The sequence below is a fragment of the Ambystoma mexicanum genome, chromosome 6q (genome assembly GCF_040938575.1).
Source record: "Ambystoma mexicanum isolate Mex_15411 chromosome 6q, UKY_AmexF1_1, whole genome shotgun sequence".
Taxonomy (NCBI): Eukaryota; Metazoa; Chordata; class Amphibia; order Caudata; family Ambystomatidae; genus Ambystoma; species Ambystoma mexicanum.
Window position 1 is genome coordinate 1,403,280,079 of NC_090937.1, and position 23,791 is coordinate 1,403,303,869.

The 23,791-nt window shown below is 44.3% G+C and overlaps 1 protein-coding gene across 4 annotated transcripts in view; it reads right to left on the bottom strand.

Moving 5' to 3' along the window:
* HTT (huntingtin) overlaps window positions 1-23,791 on the bottom strand; it is a 2,905,635-nt gene that overhangs the window by 2,446,624 nt on the left and 435,220 nt on the right. For all 4 annotated transcript variants that reach the window (XM_069632055.1, XM_069632053.1, XM_069632052.1 and 1 more), the window contains one exon: window positions 6,098-6,221. In XM_069632055.1, the coding sequence (XP_069488156.1) occupies window positions 6,098-6,221 (124 nt within the window). The remainder of the gene's footprint in view (window positions 1-6,097; window positions 6,222-23,791) is intronic.

The following is a 23,791-nucleotide window of genomic DNA, read 5'->3' on the forward strand; positions in this document are numbered from 1 at the left end:
AGTCGAAAATGACTCCAAGGGTTTTGGCTTCAGAAGAAGGAGCAGGGGGGAGAGCCCAAGGTGGAAGGCCAGAGTGAAGGGAAGAAGGAGGGTGCAGGGGTCCCGATGGGAAGGATCTCAGTTTTACAGGCGTTGAGGCAGAGATTGTTGGAGGTGCACTATGGCTGGATGGCAGATGGGCAGTTATGGATGATTGAGGGTTCAAGCGGTACAGCAGGACATTTTAAAAAGAGTTGTGCGTCACCTGTGTAATTCTGGAAGTTGGAGGAGGAGGATATGAGGCGTGCAAGAACATCAATGTAGATGTTAAAGAGCCAATGGGAGAGGATAGAATCCAATGGGACACCACAAGTGGAGAAGGAAGTAAGAGAGGAGAAGGTGCCCAGGATGACTTAGGAAGAGCAATCCGTAAGGAAGGATGTCGGCCAGTCCAGTGTTCGTTCCGAAATACCAAGGGTATCATAGAGCCTTTGTATGAGGATGGAATGGTTGACTGTGTTAAAGGCAGAGGAGAGATTGAGAATGATGAGGACAGCTGGGAAGTAAAAGGCTAGAGATGCGAGATGTTCTTCGTAGGTGTTCAGAAGAGCAGTTTCCGTGCTTCTGGATGCTCAGAATCCCAATTAATGGTTGTGGGGACTACCAACAAGTTTGGTGTGTGAGTTGAGTTGGGGCAATGCCGGCTTCTCCAGCAGCTCCCCCAGAAAGGGGGTGATGGAAACAAGGGGTGGTAATTGGCAGGGCAGGTAGGGTCTGCTGAAGGTTTTTTCAGGAGTGGGCACACAATGGAGTGCTTAAGGGAGGAGGGGAAAGATCCAATGTCAAAGGAGTGATTACAGCGAGACAATATTATCCTCGATGGTCCTGGATGAGCAAAGCCATACCATAAAGTCTATTCACTCTATTCTGGGCTACTTGCTATTGGAAAGTAATAGACTTGTTTAAAACTCCAAAGAGGCTGTTACTATATTCCAGGTTGGATACTATCGGGGATCTATTGGAATTTTTTCTTTCGTCTGAAGATACTTGGTTATTATTATCGGAATATGGAGATGAAAATTGGATTTTATAGTGACAAAATGTACCCGTTGGAAGAAGAGGCTCCGATTGTTAGGGAGAATTCTCTGTATAGGCTAATTTCCCAAACCTAGTGAGTCCCGCAGCAGCTTTGCTGGATTTTCGGGGTTTAATTTGTTCTCCTGCTAAGAGTGGGACTCTTTTTCTCCCACTCTTAGGCATGATTTGAGAATGTCCTTTGACTTTGTAATGTGTTTTATGGGCTATGGGGTCTTTTACTCCATAGGGCTTCATGTGTTTTTGGTAAGTGTGTTACACAGCACCCTCAGTGCAGTAACACAGGGGTGTCATAGTGGCCCCCAAACAGACTCCATACCCTGCGACTGACTACTGTCTCCCAGGGCATGTAAAGTCACCATTGACTTTAATAGTCTTAAATTGTGAACAGAACCAGTACAAACCATCATATTATGGAAGTACTGGTAGGGGTAATTTGATTGCCCCTGGGCCTGTTTTTCAAGGGGGCACTGTCCAGTCCCCCCTGGTCGAGTTTCTGGCTGGTGGCAGTGGTTACCACGCAAAATATTCCACTGGAATATTTCCTATGGGATTTTCCCATTCATTTTAAACGCACCACTTTTTTTGTGCAATGTTATACCGCTGGGTTATTTAATATGTATTCCCCGGTTGGGTCTTTTTGCCAGGACTCAGTTTTAAAATGGCATTTGTGTTCGCCTCTGTAACTCCAACCCAAGTCGAGCCCTTTGTTCCACTTTTGGCGGGCTGGTGCCACTCTGTCTGGGTCTACAGGATGTATGGGAGGGGGGGGGGGGAAATAGGCACCCTGGACTGAGTTGCCTTGCCAACTCAAGTCGCACTCTTGTGTGATTGGCCCAGTGGTGAGCCGCCTGGCTCACCACTTAGCATGTTTGAGTGACAGCTAGGACTGATGTATGGGGGTTTTCTGCATAAAAGCAGGGCTTTGGGGACTGGAACTTCAGAAGTCGCCACAGGATCTAAAGAATCCGAAGAGGGAGAAGCTGAGCCGACCTGCAACGACACCACCGGTGGAGCCCTGCTGAACCGAACTCACCACTTCCCAACGACAGAGAAGATCTTCTTCCAGGAGAGTCTTCTTTCTTTGAGATGGTGGGGTTAACCAGTTCGCCTTTTGTCGCCTTCCTGGATCGTCTCGTGGTTGAATCGCCCGTGCCAAGCCCCCCGGCAGCCGGAAATCCACACTTCACCACTACCGCAAATAAAAGGGTAGTACCTTTTAACCAGTAAACTCTGCAGATGGTTTCTTCCCTGGCTGTGCAACGACCTCCAGCTTTCCTCCACGTCGAGATCTTCTCTTCCTCTGGACGAAGCACCGACTTGCACCCGCTCCCAGGCACAAATGCCCCCGCTGGAGCTTTCACGCCATTTCAGGTACTGTGTCCCGCCTGGTCTCCCTTGCAACAGACTGTCCAAGGTGTCCAGTAAATCCTTGACTCTCTATCCTGGGGTGATCTCGGACCCGTTAACATTGCCTTTCTGAACTGCTCTAACTCCTTTTTGAACTATCTGCAAAGACTTTTAAAGTGTACTTCAACTGTGTGATCTTGGGCACATTCCGCCTTGCTCTCTCCAAGAGTGGCATGGCCTATGAACTTTTTGCTCTACAGTAGACCCTGCCTTTTCTGACTTGCTGTGGTTCTTTAAAAAGTGTTGGTATTGTGTGTTTTCCTATTTCTGCCTTTTCTCTCCCTTTTTAAATCATTATTGGAGTGCCATCTATGGTTACACGCTCACCTCTGTTTTGCTAAATAAGTGGTGTACTAACCTTGACTTGTCAAATAATTAATTAGGGAGGTGTATATATTTCTAGTGACTGTTTGAACTTGCTTGACATATTAGTGCCAGTGTATTTTTACAAGTGTGTTTTTAAATAAATAATTATATACTTTTATACCAAAGCTCTGGTCAGTGTTTGCTTGGGGTACTGTCTTTTTGTACCTAATGTGTATATACTCTATATACTGCCTAACTCTTCTTGAGAGAAATCTGACTGCTCAGCCACAGCTACCAGGTAAATCTGGGTGGTAAAGACTGCTACCAATTGGGCTTACTGCTAATACCTGTAGTCTTAAACTGTTTGCAGTGGTCCCTAAGGGAACTGCACAGGTTTCTGGAAAATTGGATTTTATAGTGACAAAATGTACCCGTTGGAAGAAGAGGCTCGGATCATAGGTGATCCAAAGGGCTTTGAATTTCATGCTAGGGCTAGGTAAAGGATCCATTGAAACAACCCATGTAAACGGTAACAAGGATGGAATGAGGGCAAAAATAACCTTATTTTGGAGTTGCTGGTATTTAACATAGGCTGTTTGTCATCAAACTGTCCAAGTGTGGATGTTTGACGACAAAGGGCAATATGAGATTGTAAGCAGTTTTTTGTTTTGACAGGTTTAATGCTAGAAGGACATAATCCACAAAGTTGGAAGTCTGGTGTGAGGGGCTTAGGAGATGCCAGGGGTAGTCAGATTATAGGCAGTGAAAAACAACAAGGGATAGATCCCTCAGGGACTCCTTTGTTAACAAGGAATTAAAAGAATGTAAGTTCCATTATCTTGATTGGGCCAAGCACGATCCAAGGAGGAGGCACTCATGTGCAGGGTAGATCTATTGATTCCCTTTAGGGGTCATGGTCTTTCGAGAATGGACTGCTCGACCATCTCACAATGGTAGACAAATCAAGTAGGATTAAAACCCCTGGAACATCCAGACTTTCCAGTAACGGTTCACACTTTCCACCTCCTGTCATCCACAGCAAACAAGTATCTATGTTTGCTGCCACGTCATGCAACAGCTTATCCTATTCCTAGCCAGCACCCTAATGTCCAACCCTCTAGGATGGCCAACCTAGCTCTAATTAGCCCCATTTAGGGTTAATACCCCATCGTTTACTATTAGGCCATGCTATTGATCCTGTAGTTTAATTCTCTGATCCACCAACATTTTTAGAGCAGCGTGAGCCAGTAAAGGTCTCCTAAATGACAAAAAGTAAACTGCTTTTCCCTAGATATCCTCTCCTGAGTCACATCACATGTGGAGCACATACTAGAGTGTATGCATGTGTGAGAAGAGTTTTTACATTGAGTGCCACGCTCATTTATGCTCACACAAAGTATGTGCCCTACTCTCCAATATATAACCAAGAACCCTTTGAAGAATTCTTTTGGGTTAATTCTAAATCATCTGCATCTCAGGTTTCAGAAAGTAAAGGGACTGGTTGTAGCCTTCAAATTGTCATAAGGTGGCAGACGTTTGTCCTGGAATGTTTTTACAGTGCCCCAGTATATACAGATAAATGTTATAAATGCTCATACGACCTGTAGCTGTTGTTAGTTTGACATGGATTTGAATGACTGGACACTTGGAGTGGACGGATCGACTGCTTCGTTCATTGTTGCAAATTTGAGAGTATGCATCTTAGTACATCCTGCTCGCTCCTTTCCCATCGCTCTCTGGCCGGCCTCTCTTGGCCCTCTTCCTTCTCCCACCTGTGAAGCTAAAAACCTTGGGTCATCATCCACTCCACACTCTCCTCCTCTCCTAACATCTCTGACATCTCTAAGAAGTCACACTACCAGCTCCTCCCTCCCCTCTCCCCTCTCCCCTCTCCCCCAGAAGATCACCGTCTCCAGAGCTCTGGTTCTCTCTAGGCTGCACTACTGCAACAGCCTCTTTCTAAATCTGGCTACTTCTATTCCCCGCCCTCTGCAACTCCTCCAGAACAGGACTACAAGACTCGTCCTTAGCCTCAAGCCCTGGGATTGTATCTCTCCAGGACTGAAATATCTACACTGGTTCCCAGTGGCTGCAAGGATAAAGTTCAAAACCCTCTGCATTGTCCACAAGGCCTTCTGGGGCCTGGGGCATCAATAGCTTCAACTCTCTCTTCCTAAATATCTTCCTTCTCGAGCTCTTCACTCATCCACCTCCAACTCCCTCTTGGTCCGTCACTTCTCCAAGCAACGAGTAGGTGGTACATCTCCTTCGGCTGGAGCCTCCCTCTGGAACAGCCTCCCTGCCCCCAGGAAACTTGAGGAGAAACATCTCCGGTTCCGGAAGCACCTCAAGACCTTCCTCCTTGCTTCTGCTTTCTCTCCTCCTCTCCCCTGCTGAACTCCTGACTGAAACTGCACTGGTCACCTGGCTACCCTCTGACCTCGGGCCAGGTCCCCTACCCCGCCAGCTGCACACCTGCACTGCCTACCAGGCAACCCCTGCACTTGGGGGATGTTTCTGTATCCCTACAGTCCCCACGAGCTCCTGACACTTGCCACAAGCTGGACACACTTTTCCATTGTTTTTATTTATTCTATAATATTTTGTATTGTTGATCCCATGTACTGCACTGCCCCTCCCCCCTTCCGTTTCCCCCCCTCCACTGCACTTGCACAATCTCAATGTCACCTGGCCTAGTAAGATCGTTGTCTCCATCTTCCCTCTGTGCCCCCTCCCTTGCCTCGTCGCGCCTTGAAACAATTGTGTAAAGGCGCTTTATAAATGCCATATCATACATGCCAAGAGTATCATTAGTAGCAATTAATGTTCAATACTAGTGCAAAAGGAGGTGAGTCAGTAGTCCACTTAAGAGGAGGACCTTTAAGTATAAAGTGGTAAAGTAATGACTTCCTAAACACTTTCACAACTGGCACTAATGAACACCATAGTACGAAGAGGCATGAAGGATGGAGAATGACGTTTTGACTACTCTACCACTAATCTAAGAATGCTTTGGTGAGCAGCATGGCAACAGTAGAGGAAAGCTTACATATTGCTTTCTCAAAGTAGCATTTTAAACAAGAAATACATTCCTCAAAAATATGAATTGCATCATCTTAATAGAATATTGCACAGATGTATATATATCTGAATGCTAAAAGATTTAATTGTACTACATACAGATAGTAACATTTGGCACAAACATATGGTATATGAACATTCTTAGACTTGGCACCTTTTCCTTTTACTAGAATATGCCATGATTGCAAAATCAAAGAGCAAGTACTAAATTCATTTTGCTACATACCCAGTGGTGCATTTCTGTAAGGCTCTGTACACTCAACCGGGAGAATATTTGCTGTATCCTCTTCCTCATCTTGGAGTTGTCCAATTTGCATTCCGGAATACTGACTTTCTGCACCATCAATCACCTACAGTGTGAAAATAATCAGTTTTCAGTACACGACTGCTATAGTGAACTCAAACAAAATGTATCCAATTAGTAGAAATATGAACAATGTAAGGGTAGGCTTAACAGCTTCTGCAGCAAGTATATCCCAATGCATGTACTTAAACAGCTTATATTCGAGAAAATAAATATTGTGATGCAAAGTTGAGCAACATAACTGCAAGATTAAAAAAGAAGCTCAAAATATTATAGAAATGAAAAGATAGTTAATTATGTCAGAATGGATTGTATAGGACAGGTAAAAGAAATGTAAGGTAAACTGAGATAATTCAGGAGACCATTAACTGCCAAATGGATGAAACCAAGTCCAGTTTTGAGAAATTCATTGTCTTTCTCCACATAACTCCAGAGGGCCAAGAAGGGAACATATACATGTTTGCAGGGGAAATATATGGATTAGGCTCAACTATCAAGGAAGACAAATTTAAATGAGTCTTCTCACTGGTCTGTTTTCTTCTAGTCTACAGGTCTTCGTCTAACATGCTGAAGTTATATCCCTGATCCATTATTAGAAGATCAACTCGTAGGTATCTACATCAATATGGAAAGATCTGCGTTTGTGATCCTTTGCGCTCCTGCAGCACAGGTTTGGTGTAGAGAGCATTACAGATATCTAAATGGTATGCTAACACAAATGCTCGTACCAAAGAGTCTACTACCAATAGCAGAAACACCAGCCTGAATGCAACTACTGAACAATTTGAAGTCCAAAATTGAACAACGGTTGATGCATTTCAATGTAAAAAAACAACATCTACCATAGACACATGGAATCTGCGTGTTGGAAAGCTGCACAAGGAGAACCTTACCTTTAACTCCTGTTCTCCAGCAATAGTATCTTTCATAGATTCACATGCTGTCAATATTCCCCGTCGTCAGGCTATTAATCCTCAGTTACGTTTTGACTCCCCTTGCCCTGCGCAAGAACCACCTACATTTTGTAGCCCAAAACTCTTGTTATGGGTGTTTTTGGTCCCTACCAATGGGACCTTGAGTAGCTCTAGACTAGACTCCCCTTCCTCTTCCCCTCAGATTCTGACCCCGTGGTACCAGCTGTCCCTGGGGTGCGAGTGGTTTTACCTGATGGGGTGGAAGGTGAATCTATGAACGATAACAATGCTGGAGAACAGGAGTTACAGGTAAGAAACGTTCTCCTTCTCCAGCAGTGGATCTTTCATAGATTTACATGATATGAATAGACTATGTAGCAGTGTATAGACACTGCAGGAGGATACAGATTTAAAAAAAAAAAACCACACCTGCACACCTTACTGCAAATCCATAGGATCATACCTTACTGGAACAGCCGTTGCAGGACTGATCTACCTGTTCGCACCTCTTTGCCATGCTGCTACTCCAGCCAATAGTGCCTTGGGAGGGTATGCAGCACTGACCAGGTGGCCACTTGGCAGAGGTCTGTGGCCGGGACCCCTGTCCACCATGCCGCCGAAGCCACTGGAGCACTTGTTGAATGCGCATGAGGGAGAGTCTGAGGGGCTTCCCCAGTGATTTGTGGAAAAAGACAATCGCTGACAAGATCCACCTCTGTATGGATATAGCATTGCCATCATTTGTAGGACCATAGCTACAAAAAGTTGCGTTGAGCTCCTGAAGGTCTGTGTCCTGTGAATTAAGTATTTCAACACTCGCTTGATGTCGAGAGTGTGTAATACCACCTCTGTCGGTGACTAGGGCTTGCTAAAGAAAACTGGCAAGTTTATTGTTGAATTTCTGTGGAATTCCGTGGGCACTTTGGGAACCAATCGCAGATTTGTCATGAGAAGTACCTTGTCTTTTTGGAGCCGTAGGTATGGCTGGTTGATTGCGAGAGCCTGCAGCTCCGACACCCTCCTAGCTGAAGTAATAGCCACCAGGAAGATGACTTTCCAGGACAGTTAGCCTAGAGGTGCAGATGCCGTAGGTTCAAACGGTTTCTTAAGGAGCCTAGAGAGCACACTGTTGAGGCTCCATTTTGGCGATAACCGTCTTACTGGTGAAAAAACTTCTGAAAAGGCCTTTGAGGAAATGCTTTATAGAGAGAGACTAATTTCTCCTGCCTGGTTTAACTTGAGATGGCCGCCAAGTGCACCTTGATGAAGTTGTGGGCAAGACCTTGTTTGGCCAGGCCTAGGCGGTATGGCAGCACCTGCTCTGTTGTCACCCGGAACAGGTTTAGTTCTTCTCAGCATTGTTGGCATTGGGTTTCGGACCACTTGCAAAAATCGCTTCCACTTCAGGCAGTAGGATTTGTTAGTGGCAGAAGCTGTAGCGGCCGTCAAAACCCGTCTACACTCTTGAGATATGTTGAGGTATGCAAGTCAAGCGCCATGCCGGCAGGTACAGTGACTGAAGGTCGTGGTGTAGAATGTTCACGTTGCCCTGCGTTTTGATGTCTGGCCGATTGCTGAGCCTGATGGGTTTGGCTGTGGAGAGATGGACTACGGAGTATCAGGTTTGGTGGGCCAGTCTGGCGCAATAAGAATTACTTTGCAGGAGTGGCACTTGATCATTTGTATTGTCCTGCTCAGGACCGGGAACAGAGGGAACGCATATGCGAAGATGCCGTCTCACAGAAAAGCAAACAGGTTTCCCATCAAGCCCATTTGGGGCATCCTGCTAGCATACCTGCCACACCTTTTGTTACGTACTGTGCGATTTTGGGACATTTGCCTGCTGAGGCTGTCCGCCGTCTGATTCTGGATCGCCGGTAGGTGGAATGCCTGAATGTTGATCCCGTGGGCAATGGCCCAGTGCCATTTCCATTGAGCTTCCCTGGACAAAGTCCTGGATATGTTCCTCCCTACTTTTCAAGGTAATACATTGTGGTGGCGTTGTCGTTGAATGTTTTAACCTGGTACGGCGTGAACATTTTCAGCTGGGCCGTGAGTGTGTTTAGTCTGTCGCTAGAGGGACGTACCCTTGGTTCCTGGGTGGAGAATTCCACTCCTATGAATATAAGCCTCCTGGACGGCTGCAAGAAAGATTACTTGTAGTTTATGGCAAAGCCTAACATTTACAACAGGTGTAATGTTGCTGCCAACAATGCCTGCGCTCTCTTCCTGGATGGGGATCGTATATACCAGCAAGTCATCTAAATGAGGATAGACGTGATGTCCCTGCTTGCACAGGCTAGCTGCCACTGCCGCAAGGCACTTGAAGGTGTGCAGAGCCGATTTTAGGCCCAATGGTAGGAACTTGAACTGGTAGCGCAACTTTCCGACCACAAACCTGAGGTACATTCGGTGCCCTGGATGGATGGGTATGTGAAAATACACGTCTTGGAGATCCAGGGTAACAAGGTAGTCATGGTGCTGCATTGCTTCTATGACCCACTGTAATGTGATCATTGTGAACTTTTTGCGCTTTATAAATTTGTTTAACCTTCTGAGGTCTAGGATGGGCCTCCACTTTCCATCCGGTTTGCGGACGACAAAGTATCAGAAGTACATTACCTTTCCCCTTTGGTCCCTGGGGATTTTTATATGGCCGTTTTTTGCAGCATGTGTTGCATTTCTTGTAGGAGCGCGGTCTTGTGCGCTTGTAGTTGGTGGTTTGGAGGAGTGGGGGGAGTGTGTTTGAACTCGAGTAGATGCCCGTATAAAACCACATCCAGCACCCACTTGTCCTTTGTTATTCTTCTCCAGTCTTGGAAAAATCTGGAGATCCTCCCACCCAGGGCACCGAGGGATGGATTTTAACTGTTGGGCCTTACTCTGCCATCTCCTTTGGGAGCGACAGACCCGCTTGCAGCACTGATTTTGTCGAAAATCTTTTGATTTGTGGTACCCTTAGTAAGACCTCATGTAACCCTGGGAGTAGTATGTCGAGCCTCTTGAGTATTGACATCCCTCCTTCAGCACTGCTTTTGCCTCCTTACGCTTCTCCTCAGGAAGTTGTTCAAGGATTGGTGCAAGCTTATGCCACATTTCTTTATCATGCCTTGTTATAATGGCTAGGGAGTTAGCTGCTTTAAACTGTTGTGGCGCCAAACGCGAAGATCTTCTCCCTAAAAGCGTCCTGTTTTCTCACTTCATTGTCCGGTGGTATAACGCATTTTTGTTTCTCAGACTTAGCTTTCAGGCTTGCAGCTGCTGAGACAACGGGCTCTGCAGATGGTTGGGAGGCGCAACATTTTGGAGAGTTCTCTGGTGGGTTTTACTTTTTATCTAAACTTCCTTTCACTGCTGGAACTGTGAATGGTCGCTTCATTTTTTTCAGCCCTTCTTGCCAGACATGGTGGAGGATGCGAACCACTGCTTTTCTTCTTTTACCCATATTGTCAAATAAAAAAAATTCCTTCTCATCCTCAGAGGCAAAAAGGCTGAACTCTTTGCACGCTTTCATGACTGTAGAATGGGACACTGTTTTGTCGTCAGGGGGAGACGGTTTGCAGATTCCTGGTCCTGGGGAAATACCAGGGGGGAATACCAGTCCCAATTGTCATCCCTTCTCGGAGTGGTTGACAAGGACGTGGTTTTGAGGGGACGGTCCTCATCCGTATCTGTTAGCTCCCCTTCCTCAGGTACCGACTGAGCAGGTGGTGAAACGGTATGGCTCCTTTTGCATGATGGAGGTCAGTGTTGGGGCCCCATTCTTTCCTCTGCATATTGGTCCAAACGCCATAGAAGCTGGAGGGGACGGGAGAAGTTGACCTGGATTGTGAGTGCCCTCTGAAGGACCTTGCCAGCGATGTGGACCTGGGCATGGAAGAGGACCTTTTTGATCTTACCCGCAAAATGGACCTGGGTCTGACTGGAGAACGATGTGTTGTTACCTGTGGCAGAGTTGGTTGTGGTGGAGGCAAGACCCGCATTCCTGGTCTCAGAGCTGCATCAAGCTGGTTGATGACCTTCTTCAGGGATGAAAGTACCTGCATGCACAGAAGGGCATCAGGGTTGATTATTAGCACCCTTACTTCCCTTTGTTGGATTTGTTAGTGCGTGTGCCCCCTGGGAGGAACCAGGCCTGCCTCTGCCTGTTGCAGTGTGCGACCAGCTTCTTCTTGTGGTCGTGCTGCTGTAAGGTCACCTTCCTGAATAGGCTTGCCTAGCGTAGATGGCCTAGGTGGAACCGCCTCCCGCAATATCACTACCTGCTCCGAGACAGACTGCTGATGTTGCGCTTGAAAGTTGGTATCCACCTTGTACTGTAATAGCTCCTGTGGTATTACATCAGAGTACTGGATAGGAGAGGCCCGGCTATTGTGATGCGGTTGGGAGGTTGTGTGTGGTGTAGGCTGCACGTTCCAAGAAAATTCTTGTCCTTCCGTCGAAGGGTCTGCCGTTGATGTTGCTGACTGTTCCATAGCCGACTGCGTCAGGCCTTCCTTCTGTGGTTTCATGGGTGATGGGGGTGTCTTTCCCTGCTGCCAAGGATGTAGGCCAGGGTGACTGGACCGTGTTAGTGTGGTCTTTGTCCATGGATTTTCTCATCGACTAGTCCGGTTTATGCAGGGTCAGTCGTGGACGAGCTAGTTTAGTGCGAGCTGGAATTGTGAGACGCAGCCGTGGACAAGCTGGACTTGTGGAATGTCATTGACGAGGCAGGTTTATGCAGCAGCGTGGGAGGGTGAGGAGCTCAGTGCTTTGGCGCCGTAGAAGTCGACAGGACGACCTTATGCAACCTTTGGTGCTCATTTTCTGTGGTTGTGGACAGAGGGTGATTGTAAGCATTCCACACTTCGACGGCCTCTGTCGAGCCGTGCTTAGGCACTTTCGGAGTGGCACAGAGGTTTTTGTGCCTCGCCCTCTCTCACCGACCTTGATTTATGTTTGTGCTTTCGTCCTTCACCTTCTGCTGCTGACTTCCTTCACAGTGACGACTGATCTTCTGTGGGCAACGACAGGCCGTCTGGCCCCATCTGTCTTTCCGACGCTGATGACTGCTCGTAGCCATGGGCGATCCTGTGCTTAGCCTTCTTCACCAGCCTTTCCTCCGACCTGGCTCTTTCCCTTGACAGCTGTTTTCCCACGGGACCAGCCATTCTCTTGGTCGACTCGACATCGGTGGGGTGTTCGGGGTAGTTTCCCCTTGTTCAGCCAACAGACTAGCCTTCTATTACTATCTTTGAGACTTTTGGAGCTAAGACCTTGACAGATAGTGCAGCTTTCAACAGTGTGGTGGGGGTAAATGTATGTGCAGTCGGAGTGTTCATCTCCTTTACATACATTTTTGAGGCCACAAGTGGCACGGGGCTTAAAAAGCGGCCTCCCTTAGCCCTTCATCGCCGGAAACACTTCCTCACTTTGAAGAGTGTAGTTGGTGTTATGTGGAAAAAAAAATCTCTCTTTGAAAATGCTATTTTTGAAGAGTTTAATCTAGAATTCTGACTGTGGAAAACCAGAGGACTCCCTCAGATGAACAAGCTGTTAGAATCTGAGGGGAAGAGGAGGGGCTAATCTAGTGATACTCGGGGTCCCATTGGTAGGGACCAAAAACACCCATAACAAGGATGTTAGGCTACAAAATGTAGGTTCTTCTTGCCTGAGGCAAGGGGAATCAAAAAGGTAACAGAGGATTCCCAGCCTGGCACAGAATATTCACATGATGTGAATCTATGAAAGATCCAGTGCCAGACAATTTTATTTTAAACTGAAGAATGTTCTTTTTGCAAATCAGATCTAGTAATAATTGCTCTTTTAAAGAGTTGTTGCAGCTGGCATGAACGCCTTTCATTTTAATTTTATTTCAAGATCGAGTTATCTGGAGCCATCACTCATCTAGCTTGAATAGAGATGGATGCTGAGGTCACTGCAGACATTGAAATAAGAACAATAAGTTACTGGTAATACCATGGTTGATATGAAGAATGAGTTGCTTTGGTAAAAGGCCACCTTCTCTGTAACTGTCTGTTTTGGTGTCTAATGATTTCCAATATTGTATAACTTCCTCCATGACCAGCTCCAAACAGGCCAATAACCAGGTAGTAAACACTGAAGGTCAGCATGTTACCGCAAGGGAAGAACCAACTTATTGCCAGAAAATAAGATGGTTACAAGCTGGCTACACAGCAGTCACTGCTCTGCCGCCAGACTCCAAAATGGCAGACCACCTACTGTTATTACTCGGGGCATGGGCAATTCATCAATGGTTAATTATGTACCAGAGTCATAGGGAATTACTAATACCACTCAATACAATGGAGAGAACATGGACCTATTACGCCAGATTCCATCCCACGAATCAGGTGCTACATTGAGCGATTGATTCGATCTCAGAGAATGCCAAATAAACACTCTGCACTTCATGCTGCAAACAAATCAAGGGTAGATATAGAGGATACAAAAACTGTCAAGCATTTCACAAGACTAGGTCTGACCAAGTTGAAGACCTATCTATAAGGAACATGTGACCTCATTAAAGATAAAGTGGAAGTTATTACACTGACTTTATTCCTCTATTTCCAGCTTCATCACTCGTAAGCAGATATGGAGGGCACCCTGGTAGAGCTGTCTATTCAGGATCACATCATATCCACAATTTATAGCATAAGCCATACAGAGAAAGGTAAGCATAGATACTGCTTGTGTACATGGGAGAGGACACTTGAGAGACATTTATCTAAGTGGGGCATAGCCTGCAGACAAACTAGGGCCATTATATTAATTAGAAACCTATTAATTTTAAATACCTGCACCAATTTTATCACACCCTGATAAAACTGCACACGTATGCCCCTTTTTCACATACAGAAGATGGTATGATTGTGCCCAAAGATCAATAATATTGAGCACAGGTTGTGGGAACAGTATATGCAATAGTTAGGGCCTTTGGTCTGGTCATGCATGCAGCTTTCTGACGGGCAGCTGTCCCATGCATGTTTTTCGTTTGCATATACCTGTTCTGTTTTAATTGTGCGCCCGTATGCCTCTGGGCCCCTGGTGCACATTAAAAATTAACATAACATAAGAGGAAGATATGCCAAGTATCCCTGCAGATCTGGCTGCTGGGTATATTTTCATCCAGAATTTTAAGACAGTGAATAAGGCAATACTTGCAAGATCATAGCAAAAAGGCCTGCACCATCTTGAGAATACTGGTTGAAGTGCCTGTTGCTATCTGAAAAAGACTCATTATGGTCTAGCCAAGTAGTAGATCCAAAGATATTTAAGCAGATTTTAGGCACTACCATCAAATACAGCAGAGATGATATTGGCAGACAAATGAGGAAAACATTTGAAGGCGAAAAGGGATGAAAAAAGGTTACTGATACACACCTAAACGCAACAAAAGGTGGGAGGAGGTAAAATTACAGTACCAAAGAACACAGGGCAAACCATTTCTTCTTGCTCGTTTGAAGAACTTAATAAGGTTGCAAGTTTGAAGGAAGTGACAGTACCCAAGAAGCATCCTGATTGCAGTGTTGCACTATTAGAACAAAGTAAGGTGCTTAAAAGGTACAACTTTAAAAAAAAAATCACTACTCTGTACAAATATAAAGAGACTGTGGAAGGCTGATTGTGTGGGAGATAAAGCGGCTTTCCTAGAGGAGAGTAATGACCAAAGAGAAAACTGCGGAGAAAGCAGTGCTGTGTCAGGCCGACCAGAAAGCAGGTGTGAGAAGGGAGTAGACTGCATCACTAGCCATAACTTGAGAAAAGTCAGGACTGTTTTTGTGCCTGAAAACACTTGTGTATAGTCACGTTATAAATGCCACAGCATATCATATACAACAAGAGAGCTGGAGAAGCCAGTTAATCTGGTTTCAAGAATTGGTAATGAAACACCACTTATTGAACCTTTAGTAAGGGCAAGTGAAAGCTAGCTGGGACCTACAGTCTAGAGCCTGATAGGAGCAGTGAGGACACCAGCCCAACTAAACAAAGAATTGCTTGTTTCGACCTATATGTATTTTATTTATAATGCAAACAACTAGCTGGGGAGCAACAAAGGACTGTACCGACAGGCTAGAAGGCAATACATTCTACCCGTAAGAACCAAAGAGCACTTCGGGGTAATAACACATTCTGATCTACAAATTGACACTAGAGTAAAAGGGGTGATCCTCGAGTTCTTGCCCTGGCAGCTGTGTAAAGCCAGCTCTAGGTCTGATAGGTCAAATACTTCAATGGACGTCACCAGATCCAAGATCGAAACCATGATAAAGATTAAAGCCCAGATGTAGACCCCATGCTGATGGGAAGCCAAGCCTCATGAATGAAGTGCGTAAGGGCACTCCATTACCCGAGTTGGGTTCTTGTGTGAAGAGGATCCTGTGCGGATGCCTGGCATATTTTGCTTTGGTTCAAGACGACAAGAGGGACGGTGGACCTCTAGTCCATCAAATTAGGAACCTTGGCACAGGCTGTATGTTGTTCTTGGTCTCTTGCATTGTTTGTATAGAAGCATTCCGTCCCGAATTGCATGACATCCTGCAGCTATCCTACAACCTATCACAAAGAAAGGGAATACAACTTTTTCTAGTTGTTAAACCGCCAGAGGAGAACCTGTATATCCCGAGAGGGAGGGTTGTCGGGGCTTTCAATATACCAATATTCAATCTAGACACATGTGTGTGAGGACCCTTTTGGTTTACTTTTCAGCTTTAACTTTCAGAACACCTGTTGACCCCGATATCAAGTTGTATGTGTGGCCTGTTTCTTCCTACTCATAACAATATACAAGGCTCAAGGTTGGGGACCATCTTGCAGATACATTTCTGCAACTGCATTTTCTGAAGAGCAACATCTACCATATTTCTGCCCACTTCTGCAATTCCTCAATACTTCTGCGGCCCCTTCAAACCCCATAATTGTCCCTTTACTTTTCCTCAAGTATATGGTCTTCACTTTGTAGGAATTATAATAATTTAACCTTTTTGTTTAATGTGTATTGATAACCTCTTGAGGAGTGAAAATGCACAGAGAAAGGTCATGGCTATATTGTTTATTCTGTGCTCCATACAAAAGGCGGAAGGAATAGGCCATTGAAGAAATTCTAGTTGCTAGACAGACAGTGAACACTGGGGAAAAAAAAGGTCTCTGAAATGCAATCACGAATCATGGCTTTTCAAAAAATTAAATCCCGAAACAAGCAAACTGAAAAGATATTGAAACCTAAGAAATATCAGAATTACTTTTATTTCCCTTGTGCCTTTTTGGGCTGGCCTGTCCTGCACTACAAAAATATGTGTATACAGTAAAGCAAATTTACACGTTTGTGGTGTAGGTTACAAGCATTATACGCAATAGTAAAATGCTCTGGGACATAGGGGAATTTACGGTGCACTGTTGAGCAGGTTTGCTGCTGAGGCATCTATTTGTTCATTAGACAGCGGATATGAAAAGAGGCAGAATATAGCAAGTAGCAACCGCAGTGGTGTTTCGTTACAGTTAAGGCTTTGGTGTGTCCTTATTGATATTAGAGTGAAATAGCGTACGTTTATCCCATAGCATTCACATCAGCCTTCACAACAAAGGTTTAATCATCCAGAATCAAAGTGGACGATAAACTTCCTATTCATCTGGTATGAATAGGAACTGCCTAGGCATTGCCTTTGGAATGGCCTCAGATCAACATTAGCAGAAGATCTAGACACATGCAATGAGCATTAAACAGATAGGAGTAGAAAACATTGTCAGACAAATACACTGACTCGTAGTAAATCTATGATTTCGTTTTTGCACGTTTCACAATTTCTGCCATAAACAGAGTTGGGGGCAAAAGGCTGTGACAAGATCCATGAGCATGGTGGAAGTCCAAAAAGCGAAGGGGCCAGTAGGGTGGGGCTGGACTGACAACAGGATGGGACTTGGTTATGAGCAACTCAAAGCTTTGCACTCAAGTCTTTTTGCATTTTTCACAAGGACTCTCTTTCGTAGGTGTGGATTGATTATGAATTTATTATTCATCTATAAGGTGCTTAATACCAGCAAGTGTTTTCTAAGCGTGCGATCGGGATTCAAACCTGTGTTGTCTTGCTTCCAAGGCAAAGGTGTTGCCCCTGAGCTATCCTTCCATAGGTATGAGTCCTAATCCACACCCAAGATTGACAATATAGCTCATTGGTTGCTGGCAGTTCCATGTAGAAGAGATCTGAACAAGCTCTTCTGGCTAGACTGCCTTTCAGGGCTGGAAGTGTGACCAATTTGCAAAACGTTTTTCTTCTGGGAGGCTTGCAAGCTCATTGTTTTTAGATTAGTTGTGCCATTGCAAAGTTACCCAAAGGGTTATGATGGATTCAAATGCTTTAATTCTCCCCTTTTTAGTTGTTTGTTTAAGGGTTGAGGTGTGCCCAAACTGACATGGGACTGGGAAGAGGGCCAGACGGAAAATTGCCAAAAGGGTGTGCACTGCTGTTGCCTAAACAGAACTTGTACGCCAGATCCAATATGTTTCTTTGAAGGCATTTTGCTGGGTGGAGTAGAGAGAGAAAATACAGTCAAATACAATAAATATCACAAAAAACATACTAAACCCAATCTCAAACAAATGAAACACCCTGGAAAATGTAGCCGTAGCAATTAGGGTCACACTGAGGTCCTTTGTTAAAATGACACATAAGGTTTACATACATGATTAACTGGAAAGTGACTTCTAATCTCCTCTAGCTTGAGAGAAAACTCAGGCAGTGGCATACCACGTAGAACGCTGGAACAAGGACGGCATAGAATGAACCGTGCTAACATTCCCAACCTCAATAACGTTATGGCTCATTGTTGGGACAGTGCAGTCTATGAACTTTGATATAAAAGAGAAAGAAATAGGAGTGAGGTGTCCTCTTAAAAACCTACTTGTGGGCTGATGTTCTTTTGCGGTTGGATTCCTGCCCTTTACAATAATGATGGAATTCTGCACAAACAACATAACATTCAGAGGGAAAAGATTTTTAGGGACATAGCACAAAAATATGCAACTTAAAAAAACAAAGCTTTATTGGAACTGGATACTATTTCGCAATGGGTATCACAAAGTCACCCAACAGGGAACACTAGTCCTTTCAAAATGCAGTTTGAAAAGTATTATTTATGTACATTAAAATTAAGAAATTGCACGCACACCCATTTTGGAGCATTATTGCTATTACTCCAATTAATTTCTGATTTCTATAAAAATGTGAAGTACATGTGGGTCAATTCAGAGATCTTGTTGAGGATGTAGACGGGCCAAAGAGCTCTTTCAAATCCCTAATTCGTCTATGTGACTTGTGATGAGATGGAGAGGTTGGTAAAGAATACAAGAGATCCCCCCTCCCCCGCAAAACTCCCCAGAAAAATATTCAAGTGCCTTGCACATTTACATTCTTGTCTAAGCACTGGCTCACTGACCCCACAGTCACTTCAAATGATGTTGTTTTAATGTTCTACAGCACACGGGCTGCTCCATGAGGAAAGACAGATACTTTTCAAGGATAGTAGGCGGAAAAGAGATGTGTTCATAAATGGCACTTCCAAGTTTAAAAAATAATTTCTCTAAAAGCTGCAGCAATGTGTTCCTTAGCTGTATCTCCAGATACGTAAACTATCCACCCACAGCCTGGATTCGGTTGCATGCAGAGTCTTACATTAAGAACAGATGGCTTTACCTGAGTGCGCCTGTAATTGTAGATTTTAATTTTATCTTGGAGGGCTATGTTTAGTGACTGCTTAATGAACAAGACAGAGAGAGTACTGTGGTAGGTCAAATGAAGGACACAGACTCCGATTTTACATTTCACTGGTAGGTTCATTAAAGAAAAGGAATAAAGCCTGTCTTTCCCTATTCTACAAGGCGTCCCTACCTAACAAAACTAGCTAAGGTGCTCGTCCGTGAATGACTTGAAATTAAACTATTCACCATCTAATTATAACCTATCTGACCCTACCACTAATTCTAACAACTTAAAAACAGGAGGGTTTCTCCTCAGGTGTGTTGACTTATTATCCATCAGCCACATTTTAATAGACGATCTTCAGTTAGTCTATAGTGATTACATCCATCAGTTCATACCATTTTATCAGTTCATAGAGTTCATCTATTATAGTTTTGGACTGTGGAATCTTCTCTTGTTTTCTTCTATAAGGATTGATCATTTCTCTTCCCCTGTTAAAATATAATTTCCTTCAGGGCTATTTTCCATGTTCCTAAATAGTTTATAATGATTTCCTTTTGCTCTTTACCTGGATATGGTTTTCCCAATTCCAGCTTGCTCTCAAGTTTCCTGCTTATAACAAGTTATTTTATTTCATTTAGGCCTTCCTGGTATGAATTATTTCAAACTGGGTCAAACCCAGAATATTTCTCTTTCTCTTCTCTTGGTAATGGCTGTCCAATACTTCCTGCTGGACAAAGACTAGTATGAGCAGTCCAACAATGATTCTCATTCACTCTCTGTATATTTTCTCTCATTTGACTGTGACTAGTATAAGCATTCCAATAATAGTGGTTTTCATCCAGTCTCCCAGGTCTCCAGTTATCCTGATCATTTGTTGAAGATCAGCTTCTTCACCCCCTAATTTAGCACCTTGGGTCCTTTTGCCAACCTCTCTTCCCTCCGTTCGGCTTGGATGGCGGGCCGTATCTCAGGTGTTAGGTTGTCCCGGGTTTGTCATATCGGCACAGTTTTGGTGTTGTTACTCGGACCTCAGGTCTGCCGCGGTCTTCCCGTGGTAATGCCACGGGTCTCTGCTACTCTCTCCTTTGCTTCGGGACACCACACTTCCCTCTTCGGTTTCTCTGGCTTGCTGGTTACTGACAGCAAAACCTCTGTCTAGTCTTGGTCTCTTGCGCCTGCAGGACGCTGTACGTCTTGCCTTTGCTTTGTTTTGTTTTGAAGTCAGCGTTCCTCTCCTTTCGAAACTCGCAGGCACTTCTGTCATTTCCACAGACTCCTCCCCTTTTCGGATTTGCGCAGCCGTGGTGCTTCCCCTGGGTAAACCATTGTTCCTTTTTGTGTTTCTCTGGTGGATTCTCCTCTCCTCCATACATCCTCCTTTTCATCTGTGAAAAACCAGAGGGTGTTTCACAACCTAGTCCCCGGGAATCCCGTACTCGGATGGCCAGGGAAAGGCCATTGGGTTTGGATCCTGACCCTGAGGGTGGACAAGCGAGGGAGGATCACCTGGATAGAGAGTCCTCTGGGAGTGGGGGAAAAGCACCCTATGATAAGATATGGTATTCCCCTTTTTCAACAACACATCTAACCCCTATGCCTGCTTGTTTTGGTATTGGTAAAGTATAACTCCCATAACTCCTCCCAAACTTGTCTTGACAAAAGTACTGCACCAAGGAAGATGAGGAATGAGGACAGAAGGACTACCTCCCGTGACTTGCATTTGCCCTGACCCTATAATGAAGCCAGGCAGAGTCAGGCATGTAGTTCTAATAATGTAAACATGACACTTAAGGCTCTGTGTGAAAATAAAAGGTGGCACGCACAGACACTTAAAGCAATGCTGGGTACGAGAAGGAAAAGCTCGTCCAAGGGGGATGCGAACCAGGCTGTGGGAGCTGGAAGGTTAATGGGCTGATCAGCAATTGAGAGGATCGACAGAAGGCCAGGCAAGATTTCCAAGCTTTCAGGAAGCTGGGACTGTTCAAAAGGTAGAGTCAAGCGAGCAAAGGAACGAAACCTTCAAGGTACCAGGAAACGGCATGCGACCCTCCCGGGTGAACAGCAGAGTTGGGTAGGAGCAGCGGAGACGTTGGAGACGGCCTTGAGCTGCGAGGAAAAGATGAAAGACATTAATTTAACACAACCAGTGAGTTATCGACCACAACAAAAGTCTGGTTGGCGTTAAAGGGAAAGTGACTGATTTGAAAGTTGCGCGTGAACCGATAAAACACAAAAGAAGAGCATTTGATAAAAGATAAGGATACAGAGTAGCTAAGTGGTTCTGAGAGAGGAAGTCTTTGTGAAATGTTATGAACAACTGAAAGATATTACAAGCGGAGATCCAAGGAAACAAAGCTCAATAAGAGTAAAATGAAACGTGAATTGTGAAACACAGTAAGACGGCAAAAGTAAAATGTAACTTTGGAAAAGGCCAAGAAGGCAAGTGAAAGAGAAAAAGAACCACAAGTACCAAGAGGCATTTGTGCTGAAAGAGAAGAAGTGAATTTTGAAATATTCCAAGAGGGCAAAAGGTAAAAATATAAGAACTACAAGCACCAAGAAGCATTGGTAGGGAAAAAATGGTATCTGGGGTTTGGCATTCGATGCAATGAATAGGAACCGAAAGAAATACCAAGAAGTACTGGTGTTACACATGAACTTTTGAACAGGCCAAGAGGGCAGACTAAAGAGAGCAAGAATTATGAGTACCAAGAAGTATTGTTGTCACAAGGAGAGTATGGATTGTGAATTGAAGGACTATTGAAAGAGGTCGAAGTGGTCATGCAGAGGTCTATGTAAATTGCCTGCATTTTCTAAAGTCTTTGACAATGAAAAAGATCCAAGATAAAATGTGGGGGAAGGGAACCTCCATGAAGAATAAGACAGACTCGATCACGGCAGAGAGAATCCTTTGCAGAACTGTAAGAAATTGAGAGCATATGAACTGAGTATTTATGACAAGGAGCTTGAAGCCTAAGGAAATGATTGAACTCCCAGAAACTTAAAGCCTACGACTGAACTGTTGAATTGAACCAGTAAGCCAAAGTGTGCAGGACTGATAGAACTGTGCCATCCACCTATTCTTTGTTTATTAAGAGACTCTCTAAACTTCATGTAGTTGCACCTGAGGAAGGGAGGTGGAGCTGAAGCCATTCTGACATTTCTTTCTGACACACTATTTTCCTTTTTGCATTCCCTTAACACATTTGTTATCTACAGAAGGAGGGCAAGTTCAGGTTTTCCTAGTATAGGCCGTTTTATTTTGACCATACTGACTTGGACTATTTTTTTATTGTTTAATGGGTGAGATTACTCCCATTTTAGAGTTAGGGCCAGTTAGGAATTTTACCATCCAAAGCAAATTCATAAATAAAGCTTTTTGAAACTTGTATCCATTGTGTGTGTGTCTACTACTCAATACCATGCCTTCCCTTACACACCCCACTGGAATGGGAGTTTAAAAGGAGATGTTCTATTTCCTGATGACTATATCACATATTGACCTTTTCTTCACATTTCTGATCTTCAGAAAGGTTTAAATGTATTTTGTTACAAGGTCCTCTAGGGAGTTCCTCCTGGGAATGGGAGTCTGTGCCCAAAGATGGAATCCCTGCCGGTGAGGTCCGACTTGCCTCTACCCTTAGAGAGGGTATTGCGTAGTGGGCTCACCTCCCTAGCCTCACAGTGGATGGGGCTCCCCTTTAGGAAGAAGCAACAAATTCCCCTGATTCATCACAGTACATTCAAATGTACTCTCAGCTGAAAAGGCAGCCAGTGGAGATTGAATTGAGGCAACATGGCCATTTTGCCTCAAGCAAAGGGTCAGTTTGGCTGCCGTGTTCCACAGTCTTGGAAATGTATTAACTAGAAAGGCAGGCAGAGGTTGAAGAAATGAGCAGTGTCCAGGAAGGGCAGTACAAATGCCACCACATCTGATGCCCTATTAGGCTGATCGAGGTACGGGAAAGAGTGTTTTATACAAGTTAAGATGGGAAAAGCCAGGCCTGCCACTGTTGTAACCTGGCATTCATGTATAGACCTTGGTCAAATCGGACTCCTATATTTCACATTTATTTCCACTTCTCTGTTCGGAAATAAAAAGAAAAAAAATTCACAGATAAATTAGGACTTTTTCTGTTTTAAGATCCCCGTCAACAGTGTTTTTCCCTACACCTGGCAACAGGGGAGATGAGCCACGCAGATATGCTACATAGTAAAGTGCATCCCACTGGGAATCAGGATGGGATTTGGTCTATGGCAGACCTTTTATCTGTACACATTCTGCACGTGGGCCAATTCTGAAAAGTTCATCTGCCCAAGCAAAAGCATTTCTTGTACATTCAGATTTATGAAAGACCCCATACAGAAAATGCAAGTGTTTTTTCTCTCTTGCATTTATGATGGGCATGCAAGTGAAATAACCTGGTTCGTGAATCCATCCATCTATGGTGAGTACATCATATAATAAGGTAGATAAACTACTGCACATGGGGAATAAGAAAACCCATTCTGAGGGAAAATGCTAAGCTTGAAGAGACCTTAATTATTTTGAGTGGTGTGCCGAGAATCTGCAACTATCTTCCATTCTGTGTTCTCTCAAATGCACCTTTTGAAAAAGGCCTCAACTTTTCCTTTCAAAAGCACCTTATCCGTAAGATTTAAATTCTGCAAAATGAATGGCTAATGTCAACAATCATTATGATTAACACTCTTATAATACTAGGAAAAACTGGTTTCCCAATTTCCACCCACTGAGCTCTTCACAGCCTGGTCAAGGCATTTGGCCTACAGTTCCTTTGGAATCAATCGGCCCTTTATCACCCATGTTCCTCCTCCAGTTGCAAACATTGTATTAATCCACAATCCTCAATGTAATATTCTGCTTTCTCTGACTGTCCAGGACATATTGTAAATATACAATCTTATAGTAGGATTAACAGCATGCATCCAGTTATTGGTTCTCCGATCAACAATTTATTTACATTCCCCTCGATTTAACT